We start from the raw sequence: 17,614 nt of genomic DNA, 5'->3' as shown, positions 1-17,614 counted from the left end.
TCCTAATGAAGCAACGTGCTTCTACTGCCATGATAAAGGGCATTGGAAGAGAAGCTGCCCGAAGTACTTGCATGAAATCAAGGATGGAAAGATAAAGACCTCCTTCACATGTATTTATACTATTCTATCTAATAACTAATCACATGCTAGTTCTTGGGTCCTTAATACAGGATATGGTTTTCACATTTGTTCTGATTTGAAGGGGCTAAAAAGAAGTAGGGATGTGGAGCATGGGAAGATGAACTTGATTATGGGGAATAGGAAATTGTCGCCTGTCACCAAGATCAGAGTTTATTCTTTAGTGCTTAATAGTAGGTTAGGGTTAGATTTGAATGAATGTTGCTACTCGTCAGAGATGACGAGGAATAATATTTCTTTTCATGGTTTGTATAGACACGATTTTATATTTTCATTTAATAATGAAATTGGTTCTATTAATGCTTATTATAATGGTTTATTTTATTTTGAAGCATTGCCTTGTAATGGTGTGTATGAAATTGTGATGCTTGTAGATAACTTAGGAAATAATGTTTTACATATTGATTCGTCTAATGGTTTAGATAAGGCATGCTTATGGAATTGTCGCCTTGGACATGTCAACAAGAAGCGCATAGCCCAACTCCAAAAGGATGGAGTGTTGGAGTCATTTGACATAAAGTTAGATGACACTTTTAAGTCTTGTTTACATGGAAATATGACTAAATCACCTTTCACTGGTACTTGTGAAAGAGGTGAGGGATTGTTGGATGTCATACACACAGATGTGTGCGGGCCCTTTAGATCCACCACAAGGGATACTAACCGCTTCTATGTGACTTTTACCGACGATTATAGCAGATATGGATATATCTACTTAATCAAGTACAAGTCGAAAACATTTGAAAAGTTCAAAGAGTTTAAGCAAGAAGTGGAGAATCAATTGGGCATGAAGATAAAGATGCTCAGATCCGATAGGGGTGGTGAGTATCTTAGTATTGATTTCCACAACTATCTTAAGGAATGTGGCATTGTTTCACAATTGATGCCACCTAGAACACCGCAATTCAATGGTGTGGCTGAAAGGCGCAATCAAACCCTGTTGGACATGGTTCCCTCCATGATGAGTCGAGCTTCACTACCAATCTCATTATGGGGGTATGCCTTAGAGACTGCCGCCTATATCCTTAATCTAGTCCCAACTAAGAAGGTTGCCAAAACACCTCATGAGATATAGAAAGGGAAGGTTCCCTCGTTGGCACATATCAAGGTTTGGGGTTGTGAAGCTTTCGTAAGATGAGAGACTCACGACAAGATTGAACCTCGAAGTGAGCGATGTATTTTCATCGGTTACCCACATAAACCCTTTGGATAACTTTTCTACAAACCTAGTGATAACTTAGTCTTCGTAGTGAGGAGAGGAGTTTTCTGCGAGAGGGAACTCATATGCCAAGAGGATAGTGGGAGGACAATTGATCTTGAAGAGATTCAAGCATCAAGCAGTGAAGGAACCTTTAACACTAGCGCTCAACCTGAGGAAGAGATTCATGTTGAACCAGTTGACGATTCGTTACCTCTTAGACGTTCCAATAGAGTTAGCATTCCACCTGTATTATATGGTTTCCATATAACTGTGGAAGGTGATATGCTTATTAGTGATAATACACTGATAAATTTGGATGAACCTAATAGCTACAAGGAAGCCATGGCGGGCCCTGAATTTGCTAAATGGAAAGAAGCAATGGACAGCGAGATCCAGTCCATGTTTGACAATAAAGTTTGGAACTTGGTTGACAATGTACCAGGTCAAAAGACAGTTGGGTGTAAATGGATCTTCAAGAAGAAGACCGACATGGATCGAAGGTGCAGACGTTCAAGGCACGACTGGTTGCAAAGGGCTTTACTTAAACCCTGTGGGTTGACTATGATAAGACTTTCTCACCAGTGGCCAAGATCAAGTCTATTAGGGTCATGTTAGTTATCGTTGCGTTTCATGATTATGAAATTTGGCAGATGGATGTCAAAACCACTTTCCTTAATGGGAAGTTGGCTGAAGATGTTTACATGTGTCATCCAGAGGGTTTTGTGGATGCTAAATACCCCAATATAGTGTGAAAGCTTGAGAAAAACATTTATGGATTAAAGCAAGCGTCTCGCAGATGGAATCTTTACTTCGATGAGAAAGTCAAAGATTTTGGTTTCTCTAAAAGTGAGGATGAGTCCCGCATATATGTCAAAGCTAGTGGGAGTATAGTTAACTTTCTAGTACTGTATGTCGATGACATACTGCTCATAGGAAACGACGTTCCAACCTTGCAAGAGGTTAATTCCTGGCTTGGGAAGTGTTTCACTATGAAGGATCTAGGGAAACTGCTTATATTCTGGGGATAAGGATATTGAGAAATAGAAGTAAAAGACTAATAGGACTTAGTCAGAGTACTTACTTGGACAAGGTACTGAAACACTTTAGCATGGAGAATTCCAAGAAAGGGGAGTTACCAATCCAGATCAATACCAAGCTGAGTAAGACTCAGAGTCTGAGTACCGATGCTGAGATAGCAGAGATGAGTCGATTGCCATATGCTTCTGCCATTGGCTCGATCATGTATTGTATGACATGTACTCGCCCTGATGTGGCTTTTTCATTGAGCATGGTTAGCCGATATCAAGGGAACCCGGGTAGATCTCACTGGACAATAGTGAAGAACATTCTTAAGTACATGCGAAGGAATAAGGATTGGGTCCTTATACTTGGTTGGAATCATGACTTGAGAGTGACATGGTATAGTGACGCCAATTTTTAGACCGACAGAGATAGCTTCCGCTCTCAGTCGAGCTGGGTGTTTACCCTTAATGGAGGAGCAGTGACTTGGAAAAGTTCCAGGCATGAGACTGTAGGTTATTCAATGTGCGAATCAGAGTACATATCTACGAGCGAAGTGTCAAAGGAGGCTATATGGTTGAATAACTTCATTGGAGACCTTGGAGTTGTACCAACCATAAAGGAGCCCATGGAGAGGGGACTCCTAGTGGTCAAGAGGGTATTGCCAGAAGATCCATACATATCAACAGAAAATACAACCAAGGAACCAAGGGATCATGGAAGATCTAGACATATCAACAGAAAATACAACTTCATCACACATCGGGTGGAAGAGGGGACTCCTCGTGGTCAAGAGGGTATCGCCAGAAGAAAATCTTGCGGATCCCCTCACGAAGGGTCTAAGTAGGATCAAGCACGTTCGGCATGCAAGGAGCATTAGTCTGAAGGATGATATTAGTTTTAGTGATTAGATAGATGTTTAGAAACATGTAATAGATAAATGTAATTGACATTTGGTGGGTATATAATGAAGATTTATATATAAGTATTGTTTACTATCTTGTGTCAATTGTTTACTATTGTTTCACTTTTGCATGTTTTACTTCCTGAATAATTGGATTTTTCAAATTATCCGCAGTCGATCATACTTTGGAAGTAAGTAATGAGGCAAGACTGTCATGAATTGGTTTGTAGATTGTCTAAGTGCTTAGACATAGAAAAAGTTTGCTGCAACATTCATGAGTACTTCTGAAATAAGATTTGAGTATTGGATTAAACCCATGCTCATTTGAATCACTTCATGGAAGTCATCACGAATTATTGTAACACAATAATATCGTATAATCTTTAAACGGAGATATATGAGTTGTTATTTACAAGTTGGTTGTGCATTGATAATGCGTAAACGCATCAGTAACTTCATGTTATAAAACGTATTGTTGTGAACGATTTGATGAGTAAATAGTACAAGTATATAAGTCAAAATTTATCTATTTCTTTTATCCTTAGAGGGTAAAAGCAATATCTTGGGCCCCTCGATGATTTTGTGTTGACTTATGTGTCGGGCCCGTTCAGGAGTGAATTGACGTGTTTAATTAAGTTATATGTCAGACAAATCAGAAATTGAGAAACAAATTGTTGGACATTAAGAATAATTCTATTCCATATCTTTTTCCACATGATATCTTGTAGAACGGAGGATTATATGATCCCTTATCTAAAGGACGTGTCATTGACTAGGTCAGAGTTCGACAGCGGCTTTTTAAAGCTATGATTGCTAATCAAATTTTGAATTCATACTTGCAATTATAGTTAATAGACTTATCCAAGTAAGAGACAGTTGGATTAGGTGTCTAAGCCTATAACTATAATTGGTATGTACTTGATTTGATTGTAGCATGGTGCTTTTGGGTTGCCTTCACCATAGCAACTGGATATGATGAGTTTTGGAGAAAGATGTTAATAAATGGTTTATTAATATATCATAAGAATAATATATTATTTAGTAATCATATTATTTAATTAGTATTGATCATAAATTAATTTGGAATTAATTTAGTAATCAAAGGAACTGATTAAAAGAATAGGGACTGATTAAGTAAATCAGAGATAGTTGCAGTTTTGGGTTGATGGACTCTATTGAAAGGGGTGGACGAAAATGTATGGCAAGCCCCATAGAGTTTTTGTCCAAGGTCTATCATATGGGGGTCCATGGACTGCTTAGGGCCTAAGCAAGGAAATTACGGTTTCCAACTGAAAACCCTAGCAACCTCAACTATAAAAGGAACCTGACCCTCTTGAAATCGGCTTACCTGCTTCCCAAGAGAAACCATAGCCGATTTCTACTTCCTTCTCCCTCATTCTTTTCTTGTGGTGTTTGTGACTCCATTAGAGGTGAACGCTTGGGGCACTAGGCTTTCGAAGGTCAAGGAATTGAAGAAGGATTACTTGTTATTACAAGATAACAAGAAATGTAAGATCTAAACCCTATTAGTTTCGATTATATATCTCTTAGAATTAGGGTTATTGCTTTGGAAATCTTGTTTGCATGTAAAACTTGAGAAAAACCTAGATCCAAGGCAATTAGCGTTGCATGTGCACATAGGAATGTTGTAATTCTCAAACCCCATCAGTTGAACTCCCGATACTACAACAAATCACCCCTGTGGTCTCGCAACAGCAACGACTGTGGTGGCTACGGCAGCAGCAGCGTCAAAAATGATAGTATAGCATTCATCGAAATTCTAGTTTAGCACGGTCTTAATAGACCCAAACATCTCTGGTATGGCATCTCTAATCGTCGCGGCCACCTCGTCAGCAACGATCATGCGAATCTCATCATCACTGGAACTCGGCCTCTTGGGTTCATCGGAGCCTGAACCTTAGGTAACCACCATACGTAAACATACAAGAAAACGATCAAAAACAAGCTATAGCACATGTAAAAAAAACTTACACACTCCTACAAGTTCCTTAGTGCCCAAAGATTCATCCTTGAGTCACGTATGGATCTTTTGCTTTCAGTGGTACGGGCCCAATACTATCTTCCACAACAATTTGTATTTGTCTCAAATTGTCCTCCTAAGGCCCTAATTCATGAGAAATTTATTACTCAAGGGCAGTTAAACATCCACACTTGTAGGTTGCTCATAACCACTACTAAGCACCTAGGCACTTAACCTAGACTACTTCCCAACACCACTCCGCCTTGTAAGGATTTTGTTATCCTTGCCATTTGTTGCTTGTATACCAACCGTACACAGTACATGACTCGATATAAAGTCAAATAAATGATTCTATATTAAGTCCACAACTAAACAAGGAATAGGAAGAAAGGCTAAATAAGACATTCTAAGGCTATAAAATCCTAACTATGTACAATTATGCAACATACACTTAGCAAATAGTAACGGTAGATTAATTCTTATAAAAGCAACCTCATACGATAAAGATATCACAAATCAAACAACCCTATTACAAACTTCCTGAGGGATCATTAGCCTATAAACTAGAATGCAGTTCTATCGGTTTATAAGATAACAACTCAACACTACACATAGAATAAGTAGAGATATTTTGGGAAACTACCGCTTGGGCTCTGGATGATTGTACACGCTGCTTCATCTAGTTTTTCTCCTTTTAAATATGTTCATCTAAATCCCTAAAAGTAGGGCTCTAATACCAATTTGTAACATACAAATTTTCAAACCAATTTTTTTTATTTTTAATTTCATATATAAACATTGTTCATAAAAACCATTCCAAGAAAATCACGAGTGTCAAATACAATCATCATCGAAATATCAGAATGTCCCAAAATATCAAGCCTTCACTTTACCGCGATCATCAGAAATACCTTAAACACATTTAATCAAAAATTATAAGCACAAAGCTTAGTGAGTTGCACAAAATATCACATACAACATAACACAAAATAAATAGCTATGGGTTATCAACAACCCTGAAGACTAGCCTAAGTCTCAGTAGGTAAACAGAACGCCCTATGGGTTATCAGCAACCTCAGACTACCCGAAGTCTTAGCGCACACAGTATCACATATCACAGTAATGGCACATAGACCCAGCTGGTCAATACACACACACACACACACACACACATATATATATATATATATATATATATATATTCTACCACATATGTAAGAGTAGTGAGGAGACTCGTCTCGAATACATGACTGATAGAACTCACACTCGAATTGCCGAAACTAGACTCCGCCTATTAATTACACAAAATAACCCTAATTAACAATTAAGGAAATTCTCCATACTTAACTAGTGTTAAGCCAAGTCTATTCCACAATATGGGCAAAAGACCATTTTGCTCCTCCAAAGACTAAAACCCTCACAAATTGACCAAAAGTCACTCTACGTCAACACTTTGATCTTTACGTGAAGCTTACTCAACTTTATGTTGGGTGTATAGCACAAAGATGGATGAAAACGAGTTCGCAACTGGCTACGCTGGGCGTAACCAGATTTGCATTTAGTGTACTCGGTCTGTACTCAAAACCCAACTCTTAAGCTCTTAATCATTAAGACATTCTATCTCAAACTCATATCTAACCCTAAAAGACATCCTAATCCATAAAGTATCTGGCCTTATGCCTTTGTATGGTTAAAGAGAGCTTAATCCCAAAACCATAACTTCTAACATCACCAAAAACTCCATAATGCGTGCATGGATGAAAGAAAAGGACCAAACTTGCATTTTTTTACACCATGCACTCTAAAACGTTTAAAAGGATAGCTCAAAAGGTCTGGAGTAGTACATACTCATAAAGACCAATGTTTTGGGACAAAATGAACATAAACTTAAGCTTAAACAAGATCTTAGCAAAACAAGCCTCAAGGTATGAAATTTATACCTTCAGTAGATCAACAATGAGATGTGGATTTTGGATCCAAGAGCTTGAGTGCACCACCACTTCTTCAATGATCTTCCTTCACCAACAAGAACACTAAAAAATAACTCAAAGGCTTCAAAACTCATACTAAGAGCTAAGGTTTCAATATTAGGGTTTAGAGGAATGGAAGTTGGTCATAACAAGGTCCAAGGGGGAATCAGACGTTTAAATAGGGGACACAACCCTAAAAATTTAGGGTTTAGGGACAGCACGAGTACACTCGACATACTCATGTGTACACCAAGCATACTCGACCTCTGTTGCGATCCTTTGGTTGTCTTATGCCCAACGTACAATCCATGTACACCCATCGTAAGGACTGGTTTTGCAAAAAGAAAAATCATTTTTCGATTAAAAGTTTAATTACTTGGAAATGGGTGTTACAAAATGCATATTGATTTGGTAATTGTGTTTATGTTTTAAGTGCAACAAATATCAATCTACTTTTTGTTTTTTGTCCCTAGTTTAAAAATAGCAACGTACTTTGGCATCAATATATACATGTTGATTTGGTAATTGTGTTTTTGTCTCAAGTACAAGAAATAACAATGTACTTTTGGTATTTATTATAATTAAGTGCAAGAAATAGCAATGTACTTTCGTAGTTTTTGTTTATGTTTAATAATTTAACTTATAAGTTTATATATGTTGTTATTTATTATGTAGTTGAAAAATCTTTGGGCACTGCTCAACAACCCGACGTGTAGGGAGGAACTTTATGCGTTTTTTCAATCGGGGAAAGTTCAAGGTGGAAAAATTGGGAACATAGATGATGGTTCGTCGGATAATAAGTCTGTGTTTTGTATGTTACACATATTGTGACACTTTGGTACGTGTTGGAATTATAAAACTTTTATTGTTTATTTTAGTATGTAATTAATTATAACATTATTTGATACCTAATCGGATGTTATTATGTAACTTTTTTCTGTATTTAATGTTGTTATGTATTGGTTTTTTTGCACTCAAAATTGTTGATTTACAAAAAATTAAAAATAGAAAATTTTGTTACCATCGACATTATTATCGACAACAGAAGGAATTACCGGCGACAAGAGTAGTACCGACGACTTTTTACCGGCAACTTGTCGCCGCTATTGCCTTTACCGACGACTTTGCTAGCTTTTAACGGCGACTTTGTCGCAGTTGATTCCCTTTTTTTTGTAGTGTTTATGGTATGTTTTCTATAAGAAAAAAAAATATTGCCACAACTCTTTCATTAGCATAAAATTACATTTTTAACACAATGCTCACCTTTTTCAATTCGAATATTAAAGTTTCGGGTCAGTTACCCAATCATAAAGGTTTTTAGTCTAGCGGTATAGATGTTGTCTTCTCTTTTCGAGATTGGAGGCTCACGTCCCATTTAAAGCATATGTAAAAATTAAAAGTAGTATATCAATAGCTTAATTTGTCATTCAAAAAACAAAAAAACAAAAAAAAAAAAAAAAAAAAAAGAAGTTAAACGTGACGGTCAACTTCAAGAATATCATATTTTAGACCACTAACAAACCTCTTTATACTAATTTCTATTACAGGAACGCGAAGTCAATTTACCACAACAAACCTCTTTATACTAATTTCTATTATAGGCTTAAAGCATGAGGTGAGCTTAGAAATATATTGCAAATATATGTTTGTAAATGGAGGCAGAGGCTAAACCCCCTTACCGAACCGAAATAATAGGCTATACACCATACAAGTCTCAAAGCGGCTAAACCCTAGTACACCGGCCGATATGAAAGCTGAAGGTTGTTACCAACCTGCACTAATTTTGGTTCCTTTATTTCCACCATACAACCGGAAGAGGCCAAAAGCAGATAAACCGGAAACGATCACCATGCTCAAACAAGCAACCACAGAGCTCGCTATTCCTTCTCCACTTTGTTTACAAAATTTCCCATACATATCGCAGAGCTTCATCCAGTCTAGCTCAGGTTCTGAAAATTTAGCAAATATCGATGATTGTAATGCGGCTCCTAGTGCTGCTAACATCATGTAAGACAAAATCTGCAAATCCCAGATGACAAAACCGATCAAATAATGTGATAGCTAGCGATCGAACAACATGTAATCATCTATAAGAAAAACATGCATTTCTTTTTTGATCGTTAGCAACGTGTCATTTTATGAGAAGTATATTTTCGGAGGACCCACAAATCGAATAATTTCATTTTTCTTTTATTTTTTTGTTGGTCAAAGAAAAACGATTGAACGACCGACAGCCAATATGTCAGATCAACTACACGAAATAAATTGCATGATAAATGAGCAGAGTTAATACACAAACGGAGGTAGATATCACCAATAGATAGATAGGTCTACACCTCCATCACTAATGTCTTTCATGTGAATACAATGAATACATAATGTAGGTAGGTGAGTATGCCTCAGCTGGCATGTGTTAAATTATGATGTACATTACAATGCAGAGAGTGATGATGAGACATGGCATGTCACATGATGCACATGCATGGAATTGAAGCATACACATATGACATATGATGTATACCTGATCACCAGATAAAATAAGCCAAGCCAAGGATTTGCTCAAGAGCACACTTCCCCTAACCATACTCAAACCACATCTCAATACTTGTACCAATGAGTAGGCTGCAGCCATCCCATTCACCACCACCAAAAACCTATGAAACAAACCAGAATCGAAATATTTAATTCATACCATAACAATAGTTTTGACTAAGTTTTCAACTGTTGACCCAGGACAACAACACCCAACTTAAAACAAATTAATATAACATATTTCGGGGAAAAGATGACAAATTTGAACAAGAAAAGTGAAAGATGACATACACAAGAGATTTCATGTCTGTAAATTTCGCTTTTTTCTTGATTGTAAAGATGTCTTGAACCTGAGAATCTGTAGTAATAAGAAGAACAGAAGCAAGAGCAAGAACACAAGTGACAGACCTTAATATCAACTCAGCAAGCCTCACTTTCCGATCAACCGCCCTCAAATCGGTTCCATGATATACAGGAACATTCCCAGGACTCACACCTACACCTACATAACTCATATTTAGACGACCAGTAGATAGTAATGCTTGTACTAGCTAGCTATATGCTTATCACACGATACTCTTGTGAAGTTTTAAGGTGGTGGAGAAGAGGGGAAAATTTCACTATGTATTCACAACCACAAAAGAGAATGAGAGAAAGGTACACCTCACGTCCCATCATTTAAATGCCCCCGTCTACCCCCTTTAGCATTTTTTGCATCATTTCCGTTGATATATGTCTTCTCCTTTTATACAAATGCAAAATTTTGGAATAATTTTTTTTTTCTTGATGTTAACGATCGTCCATATAATATATGGGGTAATTATTAATCTAGCCAAATTAAGAAAGTGATTATCAATTTTTAGCCAAAAATTAGTAAATGTCCAAATATAGCCCAAGAAACCGTAGGTTTCTAAAATCGTCTACTGTTTTGTGTTTTGTATAAATTTTTTTTTCATTTGTAAGCTACAAAACCGTAGGTTTTGAGAAACCTACAGTTTCCTCTCGGTTTAATTAGCTACGGTATTCCAAACCGTAGCCTACGGTTTTGGCAGAAAAATACATTTTTTTTTAAATTTTTAAATCTACTGTTTTTGGAGTTTCGTCTACTGTTTTGTGAAAAAACCTACAGTTTTAATTTTATTTTTTAAAATTTTTTTTATAAGATGTACAAGCCGACACTGCACAAACTGTGCATTGGGCACTTGTACACCGTATGTTTCGTATGAAACCTACGGTTTTTTTTTCAGTTTTATTCAAAAAAAAAATTAACTCAAATACAAAACCTACTCCTAATCACAAACACGGTAAAATTTTGATGAAAATTAGACAAACTGGGTTGTTCTTCGGATGCTCCATTGAAAGAAAAAAGCGGCCAAACCAAAGAAAATAATAGAAAAAATGACTAATCTGAAAAAAATTTCATTATATACTATGGGCTAATGGGCCACGAAAAAGTAAATGGGCCCGTCAAACAGTAGACCATTAGCACGAAAGAGTACTTTTCGACCTAAAACAATAGTCAACGGCGTTGACCGTAGTCAACTATTTTGTGGGCTATTTTTGGCTAAGTGGTATTTTTTTGGCTATTTTTTATAAGTAATTAAGAAAAAATGCTAGATTTATAATTACCCCCATAATATATTGAGTAAATTACACAAATTGTCCTACGGTTTAGGGTAATTTATGCGTTTGATCTCTAACTTATTTTTTTTAACCCGGAATGTCCTTATTGTTTGTTTTTGTTACGCGTTTGATCCCTGTCTTACCTAAAAAAAAAAATTTTCCCTTGATTTTTAATTTATTTAAATAAACACACTCCCAACCCCACCCCTCACCTCACCTTACCTACCCCACAATTTTTCCATATTTAAATAATAGTTTTTTAGGTAAGAAAGGGATCACGCACGTAACAGAAACAAACAGCAGGGACCAAGTGTGTAAAAAAACAAGTAGTAGGGATCTTCTGAGTCAAAAAAAATAAGTTAGGGACCAAACATGTAAATTATCCCAAACCATAGGAACCATTCGTGTAATTTACTCTATGGAATTTATATGTATTGCTAGTTTTCTAAATATAACTTATTAACATGTATCTCATGTCTAGGTTGGAATTGAGCCGGCAAACTCGTGAGATACTTTGACTCGAAAAATACTTGAAATTGACTTCGTTTAAATTAAGTCGAGCTCGAGCTCAAGCTACTCGAGTAGGTTATTGTGTCAAGCTCGAGTATAAAAATACTCGGCTTATGAAACTCGCAAGCTTAATCGAGTATTGTTATATTTATAGTTTCTCTTTGTTTTCTTCATATTTCCATATTATAGAGTCAAGCTCAAAAGCTTCATTGTATTCCTATTGTAATTTGTTTTTATTTTATTTTTTAAGAGCTATACTGAGTTGAGCCGAGCTCGAAAGACTCAATTTCTTTATCTAGCTCGAATTTGAGCTTGAAATTATGGCTTGAGTCGAGTTCGAGCTGAGTTTCGAGCTCGAGTTTTTTAGTCGGGTCGAGTTTCAAGTTTGACAGTGATCGACTCAGCTCAGCTCGATTACACCCCTACTCATGTCGTTAAAAAATATGTTCTTTAAATATTTTAATATTTATATCCCCTCTTCTAATAAAACACTCCTAGAATGCCATATGCCATCTTCTAAGCCTACATTTTGCCACGTGTCCGCTTATTATTCTTCAGTCTTTTCGTTTTCCCGCTCAACTTTTCTACAAAAGATTTCATTCAGTTCCTACTTTTTCTTACCATTCCATTTTTTTTGCATAATCAATTTCAAATCATAAATTACCTTCAAAAAATCTTCATCATAATCTTCAAAAATCAGGAAGAAAATCCCATTTGATTTTCATTAATATATGTTATCAATTCTTCATGCATACATATTCTTAGTCTTTCTCCCTCTGATTTTCTCTTTCTTCGTTCTTTTTCTCTCAAGTCTCAACCGACATTTCTAGGGTTTTAGGTATCTAACGCTATCTTCGGGGTATTAGAAGTTCCTTTCCTTTGAGTGCCTTTGATGTTCTTTACACCACATTTCCACATCAGCATGTTCATCTTCTTCAATCTTGATGGGGAAGATTGACAAATGGAAGTACCGAAATCTAACACAAGGTAAGTTAGATTGATTTCTTTATTTTTTTCTTTTTGGGACGCCAATTGATGCATTCTTGATGCTATGATGATTTGACTTTGATTTTTGAGGGGCTCTGTTTCTTTGTCTCTTCGCATTCAATGGTTAGGTGAAGTATGTGGAAAATGATTCTGTTGATTCTCTAATGAGAGGATATGTCTTTTGATCTTTTCATATTCTCACCAGGCAAACAAGGAAGACTCTGCATCCCTATAAGATACTTTATAGGTTTGGAAGATAAGGAAATTCTGGCCATTACATGCGATCAAACATGGTGTAAGTTCACTTGCACCAATTCTTTCTTTAAAACTCTTTTCAGGATAAATCAATTAGTGTATTTGCTAATTTGTGTTTATATGTAGAGTTACGGAAAGAATGATGTTACTTATTTACTTGAAGCGTAAACCCTAAAATAATTAAGCTAACAAACGATTTTATTTTTTTAGAGGGTGTTTGGATAGGGAAAAAAATGTCAACTTATTGCTTATTGCTTATTCTCACCACAATAAGCTAATTTAAGTGTTTGGATAAGATGCTTAAAAAATCAACTTATTATGGTGGGAATAAGCTAAATAAGCTGATTTTAATAAGCAAGGGGGGTAATGATTATTGCTTATTGCTTAATTTTAATGATTTCGAAAATTACATAAATACCCTTCAAACCAACGACACAAACCCATAACCCTCGTCGCTTAATCGATCACATGTTGTCTATTGTCGATAGTTATTCCCATTGCGCTGCCATCGCCGATCTTCAAGCAAGAGCCATCAACGATCAATCGGTAAGAATTCTGTTGCTTCCTTTTTTTCTCGCTTGGTAACGAATCCGATCAAGCAAGCAGCCATGTATGCGTTTTTTTTCCCTTTTTTGTGATCGATCAAGCAGTCGACTTTCTTGACTGTTCCTTTTTTTTTCTTCATTCTTTGATTGTTGTTGTTATTAGCTTGTGGTTAATGCCCCTGTTCTTGCACTGTGAATTGTTGTCGATAGCCATGTAGTTTCTTTGTTTTTTTTTCCTTCTACATGCACTGAATTGCACCTGTAATGTTTGATTCAACAATTTTCCTGACATGCTTCTATTTTTACTTCATTATTGTTGTGGTTATTTGTTCCACATGATTGTACTGATTCTTTTTTGTATTTAAGAATTTTCTTCATACTTGTGGTTATTTTTTTCTTCCTGTTTTGATTCAACATTACCTTGAATTTTAGAATTTTATTCATTCCTTATGATGATGCAATATAGGTAATGGACACTGTCAATGTTCATGATGTGGATATTGATACACCCAAAATGAAAGTTCCAAATAGGTTTCATTGGGATCCTCATACATTCAAGATATTTCTTGAGGAATGTATGACCGAGCTAAATAACAGGAATAGGACAGATACTTATTTCAAACAGGCGGCGTGCCAAAATATATGTAAGAGGCTTTTGGAACGAACGGGTAAAGAATTGGACAGAAATCAAATGACAAACAAATGGGACATTATGCGGAAAGAGTTTAAATATTATGACCGTTTAACAAGACTAGAAACGGGAATTTCAACTGATCCCACGAAAAATATAATCTCAGCATCAAAGGAATGGTGGGATGAGAAAATAAAGGTAATAATTAAAAAATGTATCTAACAATATAGTATTTGTATTGTGTTTTTCATGACATTTTCATTTTGTACATATAGGAAGATAAAGAGTATGCTAAGTTTAAGGATAAGAATTTGGATGTGTATCAGACATATTATGAGGCTTTATTTCAGGATACTGTAGCTGTTGGAGACAAGGCTAAGGTACCTTGCGAATTTGGCACTGGTAGCATTCCGGTTGATGTACAGTATGTGGATATTACGAATGAAAAAATGGATACTGACGGAGTCCGCTTATTTGAAGATGTTGATCCTTTTCTCACATATGATAGTTCTAGTATGAAAAGGAAGGGAAAGAAGTTAACTCCCAGGCATGACAACAAAAGAAAATTTGAAGGGAATAATGAAGGAAAAAACGAAGGGAAAAATATGGCAAACTTGTCATATGAAGAGAAACTAGACACTATTTTTGATGTTTTGTTAACAAGGAGCACTCAACCCTCTAGACAAACCATACAGTCACCCACAACAGAAGATTACATGGCAACTGTCTCTACTTTCCCGGGTTTTGAAGAAGGGTCAATATGATATTTAGAAGCGTTAGAGGTCTTTTTAAAGAAACCAGCTCATCAGAATTTTATGGTTCCAAAGACTAATGAAACAAAGATGGAGTTTCTCAAGAGGCTTATAGAAAAAGAGAAGTATTTGAAGACTTTAAACAATCATTAGAACATTTGTGGTCAATTTTGCCCTTGCCCTTGTCCTATGACTTTGTTTTGTTTCTTTTTCAATGATTTTATGTATTAGGAAGACTTTAAACGGTTTTCATGTGTTAGACCTATCCTTTCAACTATTATGTTATATTTAAATGGTTGTTTTGCGTTTGTTTCCTTTTTAATGATTTTATGCAATGTCGTTTGATATTTGTTTTGTGGTCAATTTTTCCCTTGCCATGAAGTCATCTAGTATGTGATAAAAGTCAATCTTACACTAGTTTCCTTATCGTTTAGTAACAGGTTATATTAATGGCCAGTGACTGTGAAAGTGATAACTCATATGACAGTGATGAGTTATGTGATGAAAATGAAGAAAATGAAGATATTCAAACACTTCTTTTATGTGGGCTTGCTGTCAAAGGGTTACTAATGACTCATAAATCGAAATATGTACGTAGACGTCGCCGTTCATCTTCGCGCACAGGAAGCATGCTAATCAATGAAATACTTAACGATCATGAGGTCCGATGTTATCAACCTTTCAGATTAGAAGTCCCGGTTTTCAACATGTTATGTAGGGATCTTGTTGCACATTATGGGTTGAAGAAATCACGTCGTGTATCTACTGAAGAGTCCCTTGGTATTTTCTTGTTGTACTTAGCGCATGGATGTGGAAATCGGTTAGTTCAAGAGTTCTTTAATCATTCTAGGGAAACAATCCATAGACATTTTTATAAAGTCTTGGATGTTGTGGTTAACCTAAGTAAGGACATCATCAAACCAAATGTTAACTTCAAGGTACTTATTATATTATTTGAATTTGTAGGATTGTATTGGTGCCATCGATGGAACACATGTGAAGGCCTCTATTCCGCAACGTGACCAAATCAAATACATTGGACGAAAGAATTGTGTTACTCAAAATATTATGGCAACATGTGATTTCAACATGTGTTTTACCTTTGCGTGGGCTGGATGGGAGGGGACTGCACATGACACGAGAATTTTCAATGAAGCGCGAAGGAGACGTGAAGTTAAGTTTCCACTTCCAGCCGATGGTTAGTATGCTTACTCATTAATAGAAGTTTTATATTTTCAAACCATATGAATGAATAACAATCTTTTTTTTTTATTTCTACAGGTAAGTATTACCTTGTAGATGCCGGATATCCTAATACAAAAGGTTATCTTGCTCCCTACAAAGGTTCAAACATCCGTTATCATATTCCTGGTTTTCGACGTGGACAGACCTGTGCCTCGCGAGAACCAAAAGGATTCAAAGAAAAATTGAACTACTATCATTCGTCACTTCGCAATATAATTGAGCGAACTTTTGGAGTCTGGAAGGCTCGATGGGTGTTACTAAGAGATATGCATGTAAATTTCAACTTCGAGACCCAAGTAAAAATTGTGCTAGCTTCAATGGCAATTCACAGTTACATTAGAATGAGCGATAGTGGTGATGCAGCATTTCAAATAGCGCAAGAGGAATCTTATATTTCGCGCAATGATGAAGGACCCGATGATGGTGTTGAGCCACATGACGAAGTATCAAGTATACAACGTAGAAGTGATGATATGTATATGAGTGCAGTACGCGATATGATTGCGGGACAAATATTCTCAAGGTCAAACACTCGTGCACGTAACGGCGTATGATTTGTTTTGAAACGAATTTTATGGATAATATTTTGGATATTTGGATAATATGTTGGATATTTTGGATAATATGTTGGATAATATGTTGGATATTTTGGATAATATGTTGGATAATATGGATTTGGAATGAAATTTGTGGTTTCATATAATTAAAAAAAAATGTTTTTATATAAAAAAATGGTGTAAAAATAAAATGGCAAATTTTTTTTTAGTTATTGTGAATAAAAAAAAGTATTATTATTGTTTAAAAACCAAAAATGTTTTGTTTGAATAAGAAAAATATGCTAAAATATAAGAGGAAGTCCTTTTTGGTCATTTTACTAATATAAGCTGTTTTGTTTGCCAAACACTTAAAAATGCTTATTGTTTATTGCTTATTCCCACCACAACACAAACACTTTTTAAAAAACTGCTTATTCCCACCACAATAAGCAATAAACAATAAGCTAATAAGCTAAAAATTTATTTATCCAAACACCCTCTTAGTAGGAACTACATTTTGAATTTCGTGTTAAGAGATACCATGCATAACATAGAAAAAGAGACAAGATTGGAATTTGTTACTTAAAACATATGATTTGAATAAGGTTAATGCTAACAGTTTATCTTGGAAAACTTGGTTTTAAGGTGTTCCTGTGACCCTAATATACATATGTTAATCTCATTAATTAGATTACATTGTTTTAATGAGTTTTATCGTATGAGCATGCTTGGCACTCACTCACATAGTCTACAATTCTACAATCTACATAATAACCGGTACTTA

General features: G+C 35.7%; 3 protein-coding genes across 3 annotated transcripts; 2 read left to right on the top strand and 1 right to left on the bottom strand.

Moving 5' to 3' along the window:
• Positions 1 to 8,717: 8,717 nt before the first annotated feature.
• Positions 8,718 to 10,452, bottom strand: LOC111886232 (CASP-like protein 2B1). Its single transcript, XM_023882468.2, has 3 exons — positions 10,038 to 10,452; positions 9,736 to 9,868; positions 8,718 to 9,233 (listed from the first exon to the last, which is right to left on the bottom strand). The coding sequence occupies exons 1-3, from the start codon at positions 10,259 to 10,261 to the stop codon at positions 8,979 to 8,981; spliced, it is 612 nt and encodes a 203-aa protein (XP_023738236.1). The 5' UTR covers positions 10,262 to 10,452; the 3' UTR covers positions 8,718 to 8,978.
• Positions 10,453 to 13,589: 3,137 nt separating this feature from the next.
• On the top strand, positions 13,590 to 15,061 carry LOC111886194 (uncharacterized). Its single transcript, XM_023882427.1, has 3 exons — positions 13,590 to 13,667; positions 14,133 to 14,495; positions 14,573 to 15,061. The coding sequence occupies exons 1-3, from the start codon at positions 13,590 to 13,592 to the stop codon at positions 15,059 to 15,061; spliced, it is 930 nt and encodes a 309-aa protein (XP_023738195.1).
• A 437-nt stretch (positions 15,062 to 15,498) lies between these two features.
• LOC128133485 (uncharacterized) lies at positions 15,499 to 16,885 on the top strand. The gene is made up of 3 exons (XM_052770948.1): positions 15,499 to 15,942; positions 16,016 to 16,247; positions 16,331 to 16,885. Exons 1-3 carry the CDS (start codon positions 15,499 to 15,501, stop codon positions 16,846 to 16,848), a joined length of 1,194 nt encoding a protein of 397 aa, XP_052626908.1. The 3' UTR covers positions 16,849 to 16,885.
• Positions 16,886 to 17,614: the final 729 nt, after the last annotated feature.

This window comes from Lactuca sativa, chromosome 4 (assembly GCF_002870075.4).
Source record: "Lactuca sativa cultivar Salinas chromosome 4, Lsat_Salinas_v11, whole genome shotgun sequence".
Classification (NCBI taxonomy): domain Eukaryota; kingdom Viridiplantae; phylum Streptophyta; class Magnoliopsida; order Asterales; family Asteraceae; genus Lactuca; species Lactuca sativa.
The sequence above is the reverse complement of the archived record's forward strand: the minus strand, read 5'-3'. Positions and strand labels throughout refer to the sequence as shown.